Source organism: Heteronotia binoei, chromosome 1 (genome assembly GCF_032191835.1).
Source record: "Heteronotia binoei isolate CCM8104 ecotype False Entrance Well chromosome 1, APGP_CSIRO_Hbin_v1, whole genome shotgun sequence".
Taxonomy (NCBI): Eukaryota; Metazoa; Chordata; class Lepidosauria; order Squamata; family Gekkonidae; genus Heteronotia; species Heteronotia binoei.
The window spans coordinates 3,237,327-3,249,845 of record NC_083223.1 but is presented as its reverse complement, the minus strand read 5'-3'; the positions used below and the strand labels follow the sequence as shown (position 1 = coordinate 3,249,845).

Here is a 12,519-nt window from a genome sequence, read left to right as displayed (position 1 = left end):
CCACTTGGCCCCCCCCCCCTACCTGCTAGCATTGGGATGGGGCACACGCTGGAAGGAGAGCAAGCCCTCCTGTGTCTCAGACTCCTTCCTTTCCCGTTATGCCTGTTCCCGCTGCTATACTTGCCCCTCCCCAGGAGCACTGGTATCCCCTGGGCTAACTTCTCCATAAAACCGATCTTCGCGTGGCCTCAGATCGACGTCAGATGGAGTTACCTTCAGATATCGTACTCCCAACAAATTTAGAACCACCCGCTACTTAACCTCCCCCCCCCAGTTCCTATAATAACCAAATAAACTACCTTAAATTGAGCCCTACCATTAAATTACAAATGATCTATAGCCAATCAAATAGTCCCTCTGCTTGCCTATAACCAAATTGCTCCTACTTGCTTTCACAGTCAAGTCACCTCAGATCGATGTCAGACGGAGTTGCCTCACAGATATCGTACTCCCAACAAATTTAGAACCACCCACTACTTAACCTCCCCCCCCCCCCCAGTTCCTATCCTAACCAATAAACTACCATTACATTACAAATTATCTATAGCCAATTAAATAGTCGCTCCGCTCTCCTATAACCAAATTGCTCCTCCTCGCTTGACACAGTCAAGTCGTCTCGTATCCACCTTGCCGCTTCTGGATGGCAAGGAGGCAACTGCCGGTCGGCTCAAAGATTTGCTACCACTTTGAAAATGGTAGCTTTTTGAGCTGCTCTGCAAAGCCTGGAGGATGGGGGTAAGGACGGGACAGGGATGAGCGGCAGATGTTGCCATCTGGAGGGATTTGGGGGATTGATTTCAGAGGTGTCTGAGTTGGCCCAAAGTGGTGGTCTATAATCACCTCTTGTTTCCTTCTTTAACCGGCCTGGGGATTGCGCTGACAAGGGCTTTTGGGGGGCAGAAATGCACAGGAATGTAGTTCCGACTGGCTTGGTGTCAGGGGGTGTGGCCTAATATGTAAATGAATCCCTGCTCGGCTTTTTCTACAAAAAAAGCCTTGTGTGAAACAATGGTAGAAGAAGAAAACATTGGATTTATATTCTGCCCTCCACTCAAGAGTCTCAGAGCGGCTCACAATCTCCTTTATCTCCCTCCCCCACAACAGATCACCCTGTGAGATGGGTAGGGCTGAGAGGTCTCTCACAGCAGCTGCCCTTTCAAGGACAACCTCTGCCAGAGCTATGACTGACCCAAGGCCATGCCAGCAGGTGCAAGTGGAGGAGTGGGGAATCAAACCCGGTTCTCCCAGATAAGAGAGCTCTGGCTGACCCAAGGCCATTCCAGCAGGTGCAAGTGGAGGAGTGGGGAATCAAACCCGGTTCTCCCAGATAAGAGAGCTCTGGCTGACCCAAGGCCATTCCAGCAGGTGCAAGTGGAGGAGTGGGGAATCAAACCTGGTTCTCCCAATAAGAGAGCCATGGCTGACCCAAGGCCATTCCAGAAGGTGCAAGTGAAGGAGTGGGGAATCAAACCTGATTCTCCCAGGTAAGAGTCCTCACACTTAACCACTACACCAAACTGGCTCTCTGGTGACATCAGGGGTGTGTGGCCTAATATGTAAATGAGTTCCTGCTGTTTTTTTTTCTACAAAGAAAGCCTTGACCCTGACTCAGCTTTCAGTCATGAAGTAGTTTTCTTGGATCTTCCCATCTCTGCTCTTCAGTGTTTCCTTTGGTGAAGGCTATCTTTAAAGTGTTGCCTTTGGTACGTGAAGATGTATTTTTCTTTATTCATTCTGCGTCAATCGTTTCTTTCCTTCCTCTCTTGCAGGAGGAGAAAAATAAGATCAACGGGTTTTTCCACAACAGCAATCTTGTGACCTTGGTGAATCATTTATTTTGTTCTGGCATGGCACCTGTTTCAGCTACCTTGTGCTGGGCCCTATTACTAATGATAAGGTATCCTGAAATCCAGAGTAAGTTCTTTTCAGTGGACCTTTCCATTATTCCAGTATACGTAGAGAAAAAAAAATGAGAGAAAATACAGTATGCCAGGTTTAAAAATCAAGGGGCTCCATTCTTGAAACGTTCCAACAGGGCTTTTTTTTCTAGTGGAACTCCTTTGCATATTAGACCATGCCCCCTGATGTAGCCAATCCTCCTGGAGCTTCCAGTAGGCCCTGTAAGAAGAGCCCTCTAAGCTCTTGGAGAATTGGCTGCATCAGGGGGGCGTGGCCTAATATGCAGAGGAGCTCCTGCTAGAAAAAGAGCCCTGTGTGCAGATATCTGGAAATCGCGTTGTATCACATACTACATTGATTTACTGCATACCTACAACAAGTGAGGATGGAAGGCTGAGCCACCAAGAGAATTGTGTGCTATTGCTTTAAGGACTTGACTGTTTGGACTTTTGGATTTAATTTAACAACATAACACCTATGGAGGAGTCTGTCTAGCATTCTGTATGTTTATTATATTGCCTGTATGATTTGTATCTATGGCTCCGAATCGTGGGTTTTATACCGTCATCACCTGCGACTCCTTGAGCGCTTTCATCAGCGCTGCCTTCGCACCATCCTCAACATCCACTGGAGTGACTTTGTGACCAACACTGAAGTCCTCAAGCGGGCAGAGGTTACCAGCATCGAGGCACTGCTGTTGAAGACGCAGCTGCGCTGGGCAGGGCATATTTCTAGGATGGAAAACCACCGCCTTCCCAAGATTGCCCTGTATGGCGAACTCTCCACCGGCCATCGAAATAGAGGGGCACCAAAGAAGAGGTACAAGGACTCCTTGAAGAAATCCCTTAGCACCTGTCACATCAACCATCACCAGTGGTCTGACCTAGCCTCAGATCGCAAAGCATGGAGGCACACCATCCACCAGGCTGTCTCTTCCTTTGAGAACGCACGCATAGCTGGTCTTGAGGACAAAAGGAGATTGAGGAAGAATCGCACTGCTACAGGACCAACCCCAAATCAGACCTTTCCCTGCAGCCACTGTGGCCGGACCTGCCTGTCCCACATTGGTCTTGTCAGCCACCAGCGAGCCTGCAGCAGACGTGGACTATTGCACCCTTCTTAAATCTTCGTTCGCGAAGCCAAGCCGAGAGATATGATTTGTGGAGTATTTTCTGAATATACGTAGTCATTGACATAACCTAAGTGTAGCGTCTTACAGAACACAGATATTTTGTATGTATAAGGTTTAAAAATTACTGCCGTCTGCTTTGTACCCCACATGCACAAGTTGTGTGTGTGAGAGTGTGTTTGTCTGTAAACTGCCATGAAGTCACAGTTGGCTTATGGTAACCCCAGGAAAATGAGAAACAGAGGTGGTTCGCCATGGTCTTCCTCTTCCAAGTCTTCCTTGTAGGGATGCGCCCTGGAAAAAAAAATTAGATGCTGTTTGAATTCAGGGTTATTCAGGGTTAAATGTATTCGTAGTTGCTGTATATTGCTGTAAAGCAAATTGGTTCGGGAGATATTCAGGAATCCCGAATATATGACTCCATTATACCCTATGGGCCAGGGGCAGTTAAACTTGTTTAACATAGGAGCCACATAGAATAAATGTCAGATGTTTGAGAGCTGAAGGACATAAACATAAGATGTTTGAGAGCGGAAGGAAGGAAGGAAGGAAGGAAGGAAGGAAGGAAGGAAGGAAGGAAGGAAGGAAGGAAGGAAGGAAGGAAGGAAGGAAGGAAGGAAGGAAGGAAGGAAATATGGGGGAGGTAGAAAGAAAGCAACTTTAAATGCATTGGCTTTTAAATGCTTTCTGCTGGCTTGGCTTGGAAACTGAGATGCCTTCTCCAAGCCAGACATTGGGGGCTTCAAGAGCCATACAATACGTGTGAAAGAGCTACATGTAGCTTCCAAGTAACAGTTTGGCTACCCCTGCTATGGGTCATTCAACTCAATGGCAAAATCTCATAGGGTATAATCTGGGACCGTAGGGGAGAGAAGGTTTGAGGAAGAGTAGCTGCAGGAGTCTTGTAAGAGTCTTTTAAGAGTAGCTGCAGGAGTCTTGTAATGTATTGGCTGAAATACGCGCCCACGCGCAGAGGCAGCTGGGTATCCCAGGCATCTCTAGCGCGGGGCGCGGAATCCCCGCCTACCACATCCGCGGCGGGAAGTTTAACAGGCCAGGATTGGCCTGACCTGTACAGGAGGCTGAACCGGGCAAATGTACATAAGCGGGGCCCGGCCCGCGTGTTCCCTCTCTTGCAACGTGCTCCCATTAAAGAATGTTGCCCTACTCTCGTCTCCGCGTCGAGTACGTTACAAGTCTATTCTCCAAAGAACCCCCAAGTTCCAAAAAGATTGGACCAAGGGGTACAATAATATGGGCCCCATAGAGGTTGCTCTGTTCCCCATTGTTTCCTATGGGGAAGGAGTGTCAATTTCCTTGTATTTAAAGTGGCCTGAGGCGGGGAGGGTTTGAGGAGACAGACCACATTTTCAGCATAGCTGCAGGAGCATTTCCCCCAGAGAACCAGGGCAGGATTAACACTTAGGCCATGTAGGCACTGGCCTATGGGCCCCCACACTTTTAGAGGCCCCAAGCTGGCTCTCCTCACAATTTCCCCCCTGCTTGCAGCCCTTCCAGCCTCCATGCACAGCCAGCAACTGAGCTGCTCTTTGCCCAACTTGCCTGGTGCAGCTGCTGGCGTCGTCACCAAGTTTGTCTCTCTCTGCCTCTCCCCTGCAGTTTTGTCAAGGGGGCTTTTGAGAAGGTGCCTGTAGGCTGCAGTGGGGCAGTGAGGTGGGCACTCAACTCTGAGATAATTTGTAAAGTCCTCCTTCCCCGGGGATTTTGACTGCCTAGGGGCCTCCACAGGGTATAATCCTGCACTGCCTACTATTCAATGGACAAAGAAGGTAGGCTTTTTTTTGTAGCAGGAACTCCTTTGCATATTAGGCCACACCCCCATCATGTAGCCAATCCTCCAAGAGCTTATAGGGTTCTTAGTACAGGGCCTACTGTAAACTCCTGGAGAATTGGCTACATCGGGGGGTGGGGTGGCTTAATATCCAAATGAGTGTCATTCTAATCAAAGCCAAGCAGTTTCTATGCACATGCTGGGAGAAGTGAAAGTAACAGAACTGCCAGGTAGATCGTCTAAGTGACAGAAGGTGGCTGGTTGCCAGATTGCATCAGCCTGGACAATGTCATCATGACTCAGCAGCAAGCTGATTTGGTTACCTGGGTGGATGGTGTGTATAAATGTACAAAGACACTTTACTGTGCGTGGGATATGTGTGGTGGAGTTGCAGCGGAGCATTCTGTCGGTTTGGAGAGTGGAGGTGTAAATAAATTGTATATAGTGGTTTTATCACTGCTGTGTGCAAGCCTTCATTCTTCGCGTCACTAAAGACCACCCTCACTAAGCACAGGCGCATCAACAAGGAGTTCCTGCTACAAAACAAGTCCTGCTAGCAGTGCTCGGTGCCCAACAGAACAACTGCCACTATGGCACTGCCAGGGCGATACACAGGACCTTAGTTCACATCTGAGAATCTCTCTAATTTACAAACTGAGAGGGGTCCTTTCTGCAAGGGCTGCAGTGCAGAACCAGTGCACTGGATGTACTAGTGCCAAGCAGCAGGGCCCTGTGCCAATCTACTAGTGATCAGCCCAGTGGCATTACACAATGCTAGCTGAAGTGCAATGCCCATCCATCGCTTTTTTTGTCTTAGTTTCCTGATACTTGTCCAGTGACCAGAATGTGAGAACCGTTAAAAATAATTAAAGTGGCCTCAATATTTGTAGGGAACAATATTAAGCTGTATATTTATTTTCATAGGAAGGAATTTTCTGTTCCCTCAGATAAGGCCCGAAAAGAAATTACAGAGGTGATTGGATCTTCTCAGCCACGGATTGAACACCAATCGCAGCTTCCATATACAAATGCAGTAATCCATGAAATCCAAAGGTTTGCTGATATTTATCCTGTCGGTATGCCGCATGAAACCACTACAGATGTCACCCTTAAAGGCTACTTCATTCCAAAGGTTGTCAGTCTTATTTATTCCTTTACTATACAACAACTTTAGGTCATTTGACTGTAGCTTATTTATCCATTAGTTACCTGTGAAAAATTCACTTTTTTGTGGTGTGAAATAGACGATGTATTTGATTCACTGTAAATTCCAGAGCAGAGGTGTGCATTCGGTTCGGCTGAACCAAATAAAACCCAAATAACAGCTGATTCAGCTGTATTTGGCCACAAATAGAGCCGAAACAGATTCTCTAATGTTATTCGGGGACCAAATACGGCTGGCAAAATACTGCTGAATACAATGACCGAATACCCTATGGTCCATTGAAGTCAATGGCAAAATAAGGTATAATAAATGGCAGCTGGATGCAGAGGGTTTGAGGTAGAAGCCCCAAAATTGCAGGGTACCTGCAGGAGCCTCTCCCCAAGAGAACCCCCAAGTTTTTTAAAAAAAAATATTGGGCCAGGATGTCTAATTCTAGGGTCACCCAAAGAGTACCAGTGCATTGAATGCACAAGCAGCAGAGATGAGGTATGTACTTTCTTAATGCAAAGCAGTTGCACAGCCCTACAAAACAAAGCACCCTCACCACAGTTGACTTTCCAATGCAGAGATTCTCTAGGAGAATCTGACAGCTCCCTGGGGTAGTTTTTCCCACCTTAGGGAACAATGACTCTCTTTGGGTGCCCCTTGGATAGCAACCCCTTGTACAATCTTTTGGAAACATGGGAGTTCTGGTGTGGAGAGGCACCTGAAGCAGTCCTGCAAATTTGGTGCCTCTCCTTCAAACCTCCAGCCTCCCAGGGGAGGCCCCTAGTCAGTCAAAATCTTTGAGGCCCCCTTGCAAATCATCTCAGAGTTGGAGCAACTCCCCACCACCCGCGGCCCCCGCTGCAGCCTGCAGGCCCCTTCTCAAAAGCCCCTTTGACAAAGCTGCGGGGGAGAGGCAGAGAGAGAGAGACAAACTTGCCGATGACGCCAGCATCAGCCACGCCAGACAAGTTGGGCAAAGAGTGGCTCAGTTGCTGGCTGAGCGTGCAGGCTGGGAGGGCTGCAAGCCACGGCCAGATCTAGGGGGGCAGAGGGAGGTGCTTGCCCCGAGCGCCACCAGAGGTGGGGGCACCAAATTGGGTTTGGAGTCCATTCTATTCTATGGGCCCTAAGGGAGTGCCATTTTTTAATTTTACCCCCCCCCCCTCAAAAACATGTAGATCTGGTCCTGATGCAAGTAGGGGGGAAACCAGAGGCAGAGAAGCCGGCCCAGGGCACCTGGAGGCGTGGGGACCTATAGGCCAGTGCCTACTTGGCCTAATTGTTAATCTGGCCCTACCCAGAGTCCAGCCCTGGCCAGAGTGACTGTTAGCTTTCCCCAAGCGAAAAAGGGCCAGTTTTAGATGCCCCTATAATGAATGGAACCTGGTGGAGAAGGGGTTTGAGGGAGAGGCCCCAGGAGGTCCAATATTTTTGAAATGAGGGGGAAGAGGCCCCTGCAACTGCCCTGCAATTTTGGGGTTTCTCCCTCAAACCACTTCCCCACCAGGAGCCATTCATTATATCCTATTTTGCCATTAACTTCAATGGCTCATAGGGAATATGCTGAGAGTTGGGGCACCCTCTTTGAGGAGAGGCTCCTGCAGTTACCCTGCAGTGTTGGGGCCTCTACCTCAAACCTCTGCCCCCCCAGTTACCATTCAATATACCTTATTTTGCCATTGACTTCATTGACTATATATTCGGGAATAGCCAAATATCTCCTGTATATTTGGGAATAGCCAAATCTGGTATTCAGGGATATTCGGTCCTCCTGATTATTTTGCCCCCGAATGATCCCAAATCTGTATTTTACCAGATTTCCTTTTTGCACACCTCTATTCCAGAAGCGTGTTTTATTGAAATTAAGGGAACAAAATTAGATCTTATGTTTAGCTGGATCATGGTTTCCCAAACCTTCAAATATTTTCCAGCAAAATCAACTATTTAGCTTGCTTTCCTTGCTTTTGAATTCTCAGATAACTCAGCATGTGGGGTGGTATTTTCTTTGTCTGAAAAATAGCTAAGATACTTAATGGGGCACCTTCGTTTTCTTAACCGCTCTTTGCTTTGACTTTTCAGGGAACTCATATTGTTCCACTACTGTACTCTGTGTTGTATGATGAATCGCGTTGGGAAAAACCATTTGAATTCTATCCAGAGCACTTCCTGGATTCTGAAGGGAAGTTTGTAGAGAGAGATGCCTTCCTCCCATTCTCTGCAGGTAACTCCTTTTATATATATTAACACTTATTTAATTCAGGACTCCCAACCCTTTTTGATTATGCAGGTACATTTGGAACTCAGCCACAAGGTGGCGATCACAACTACAAAATGGCTGTCGGAAGAGGAGGAGCCAAAGCTTTTTTTGTAGCAGGAACTCCTTTGCATATTAGGCCACACACCCCTGATGTAGCCAATTCTCCAAGAGCTTACAGTAGGCCCTGTAAGCTCTTGGAGGATCATCAGTGAGGTGTGGCCTAATATGCAAAGGAGTTCCTGCTACAAAAAAAAGCCCTGGGAGGAGCCAACAAATGAGGTCATCCCTAACTCTGAGAGTAACTCTTCCACATTTCAGTCAGAAGTACAGTGCTTCTGCATGCAATTGTTGAAGAGCTGCTATTAGAGAAGACTTCAGCAGAACGGGATGCCTTTAAAAATGAACATATTTTAAAATATTTTCTTGCACACAGCTTCAGTTGAGCAGGGACAATTCTTGTGCTGTTGCCAAAATCAATTTTTTTTTTTAAAAAAAAATCTGCATAGTCAATGAAATTGACAATGAAATCGACAAGATTATGCATGAGACACAGAAGGAAGAGAAAGAAGTACGTACTTTTCTCCCTTTCTCACAATTCAAGAACTCCTGGGCATTCAATGAAATTGTTGAGCGGTCGGGTTAGAACTGATAAAAGGAAGTCCTTCTTCACTCAAAGGGTGATTAACATGTGGAATTTACTGCCACAGGAGGTGGCGGCTACAAGCATAGACAGCTTCTAGAGGGGACTGGATAAGCATATGGAGCAGAGGTCCATCAGTGGCTGTTAGCCATAGCGTATTGTTGGACCTCTCTGTCTGGGACAGTGATGCACTGTGTTTTTGTGCTTGGAAAGGGAGGGCACATTGGAAGGGCTTCTAGCCCACTGGTGGACCTCTTGATGGCACTTGGGTTTTTTGGACACTGTGTGACACAGAGTGTTGGACTGGATGAGCCATTGGCCTGATCCAACATGGCTTCTCCTCTGTTCTTATGTGACAGAGTGTTGGACTGGATGGGCCTCTGACCTGATCCAACATGGCTTCTCTTATGTTCTTATGTGACACAGAGTGTTGGATTGGATGGGCCATTGGCCTGATCCAACAGGGCTTCTCTTATGTTCTTATGTGACACAGAGTGTTGGACTGGATGGGCCATTCGCCTGATCCAACATGGCTTCTCTTATGTTCTTATGTGACACAGAGTGTTGGATTGGATGGGCCATTGGCCTGATCCAACAGGGCTTCTCTTATGTTCTTATATGACACAGAGTGTTGGACTGGATGAGCCATTGGCCTGATCCAACATGGCTTCTCTTATGTTCTTAAATCTCCAGTGGCCAATCAGAAGCCAGCTGGGTCAAAGCTCCATCTGGCCTCACCCACATTCTAAAAACATTTGGGACGTGCCAGGAAAAGTGTCAGCAGGAACCGTGGCACCCACCGGCATGACATTAGGGACGGCTGGTTTAATTAACAGATCACCTGCCCAACTGGTTTTGAAAACTGGATAGGGTTGCCAATCCCCAGGCTGGGGGCAAGAGATCGCTCAGTTTGGAGGCTCTCCCCCCACTTCAGAGTCATCAGAAAGGAGGGGTGAGGGAAATGTCTGCTGGGCACTCCATTATTCCCTATGGAGACTGATTCCCATAGGGCAAGGTTTCCCAAACTTTTCCCCTCCGTGGCCCGGATCCTTCTCCATGGTCTGGGCCGAGGACGCTCAGGGAGTGATACAGAGACTGCATGCTGGCCAAGAGCTTTCCCCACCCTCTCTGATGTTTCCGAACATCAGAGAGGGATGAGGGAGGGCTTCCGGACAGCGCACAGTATAGTGGACCAGGATGGGTAGGCCTGTTCTTCAGTGGCCAAGTCTACATCCATGGAATACAATGGTGGGTAGACTTGGTCTCTGGAAGCCAGGTCAACCCCATATAGTGGACTGGAGTGCCTTTGGCTCATGTCCTGGCACTTTTGGCTCATGAAGGAGAATTTTCACCCTCAACACTCTGCAGCTTAGAGGGGACACTGGTTGCCAGGGCTACCATTGTTCATCCCAAGCCATTTTATTAACCTATTTATTTAGATCAGGGGTCCTCAAACTACGGTCCACGGGCCAGATGTGGCCCGCTGAGGACGTTTATGCAGCCCGCCGGGTTACGGCAAAATCAGACCGGAAGTGACGTTCGACCTAAACTCATGTTAGCAACGCACACTTCCGGCACTGGGCTGAGGCGGCGGAGACAGAGTGTGAGGTGATACCGAGGTGAGGTGAGTTCCCAGGCTGGGGTGTGTGGTGTGGGGAAGGGAGAGAGATGCAGAAGACGGAGAACTGACAGCCCGCGGCCTTGTACAGTAACGGCAGTCCGGCCCTCCAACAGTCTGAGGGACAGTGAACTGGCCCCCTATTTAAAAAGTTTGAGGACCCCTGATTTAGATAATGTACATGTTGCCTCTTCATATGCAAAACACTTCCACCAGCTCGGGCAGAGAGATTGCTGGTAGTGAGATTAGTATGTTGACAGAACCCCTATTCTATTACAAGTCCCTAGCATGAGGTACATGCACGCAGAACTGGCACTTTGGGTGACAAAAGCACTTATTGAGTGTCACAGAGATATGACAGATTGTGGACATCTCTCTCCTCACATTCATACATAGGCTAATGTTGGACCAGGACGGTTGTGGAGGACAACTCTTGGAGAGATCTACCTATGTACCTGCCAAGCATTCTGTGATACATACCAGCAGGGGTGGAATTCTAGCAGGAGCTCCTTTGCATATTAGGCCTTTGCATATTAGGCCACCCCCCGTGATGTAGCCAATCCTCCAAGAGCTTGCAAAAAAGAGCCTTGTCAGCTCTTGGAGGATTTGCTACCTCAGGGTGCATGTGGCCTAATATGCAAAGGAGCTCCCGCTAGAATTCCACCCCTGCATACCGTGTCATCTAGTATTGAATGCTTGGTTGTAAACTGAGCTAGCATAATCAGCAGTGGCACTTTTGTGCTTTGTGGATGAGCAGCAAGATTATCAGGGGCTCCTTGGGTCATAGGTGAACTCTGGCTTGGAAAACTCCTAAAGATTTTGTAGAGGGTGGAGTTTGGGGAAGGGTGGGATCTCAGTAGGGTATAATGCCAGAGACCAACCTCAAAAGCTGCCATTTTCCCAAGAGAAACTGATCTCTGTTGCCTGGGGATGAGTTGTAATTCTGGGAGATCTCCAGACCCCTACCTAGTGATTGACAACACAACCCTAGTAATCTCTCTTTTTGGACATACTTGATATGGCCACTTGAATCTGCACCTTAATCTAACATCACGGTACAACTGCTTTATAAGGGGCTGCCCAGGAAAATAAGTTAGAAATTTCAAGCATTGTGTTTACATTTCCTTGATCTCTGATATTTGCAATGGTGGATAGTCCTGAAAAAATGCTAAATGCTCTACATCTAACAACAGCACTACAGATAAGATTAGAATTTTAGTAGCCAATTCATATACAAAAAAAACCTCCTCAGGAAAGCTCCTCCATTAGCCTGTGACAGCCCAGGAAGCTCCTACAAGGTAATGACTCAGCCCTACCCCACCTTCCTGAGTAGATATAAATTACCTGCCTACCATCTACTTCTCATTTTGACCCAGAGAGAACTCCGTTTTTCTGGGTTATACCTCTGGGGATGCCTGTCACAGTTGCTGGAGAAACGTCAGGTCTCACAATACCAAGGCCAGGGCCGTACAGCCCAGAAAATCTACAACAACTAGTGGACAGTATGTTTTTTGGTTCAGTTCAAGGTGCCAGCATAATACAAAAAAACTTTTACGTAAATTCAGTACATGGGGCTCCCCTCTTGCTTCTTCATTATCACAGGTCGGCGGATGTGTCCCGGGAAGAGCCTTGCCAAAATGGAGATTTTTCTATTCTTCACAAGCCTCCTGCAGCAATTCATTTTTCAGCCAGCCCCAGGGATATCTTCAGAAGATGTGGACCTTACTCCTATGGCTGGGTTTTCTTCAACTCCACTGCCCTTCAAGTTGTGCGCTTTGCTACGTTCCTAAAGTAGACCTTTAGGGCTTACTAGTTTTCCATGCGTACAATACCTTCTGTGCCTTCTTCCTTACCAAGGACATTTCAGATCAATCACTTCTGTAGAATTAGGGTTGCCAATCCCCAGGTGGAGGCAGGGGATCCCCCGATTTGGAGGCCCTTCCCCCACTTCAGGATCATCAGAAAGTGCAGAGGCGGGGAGGGAAATGTCTTATGGGCACTCCATTATTCCCTAGGGAGACTGATTCCCAT

At 47.7% G+C, this 12,519-nt stretch overlaps 1 protein-coding gene across 1 annotated transcript in view; it reads left to right on the top strand.

Annotated features, from left to right (window-relative positions):
- LOC132585448 (cytochrome P450 2K6-like) overlaps nt 1-12,278 on the top strand; it is a 46,351-nt gene extending 34,073 nt beyond the window's left edge. Inside the window, exons 6-9 of the mRNA XM_060257348.1 lie at nt 1,770-1,914; nt 5,768-5,952; nt 8,053-8,194; nt 12,091-12,278. Coding sequence (XP_060113331.1) covers nt 1,770-1,914; nt 5,768-5,952; nt 8,053-8,194; nt 12,091-12,278 — 660 coding nt within the window. The remainder of the gene's footprint in view (nt 1-1,769; nt 1,915-5,767; nt 5,953-8,052; nt 8,195-12,090) is intronic.
- The last annotated feature ends 241 nt before the right edge of the window (nt 12,279-12,519 follow it).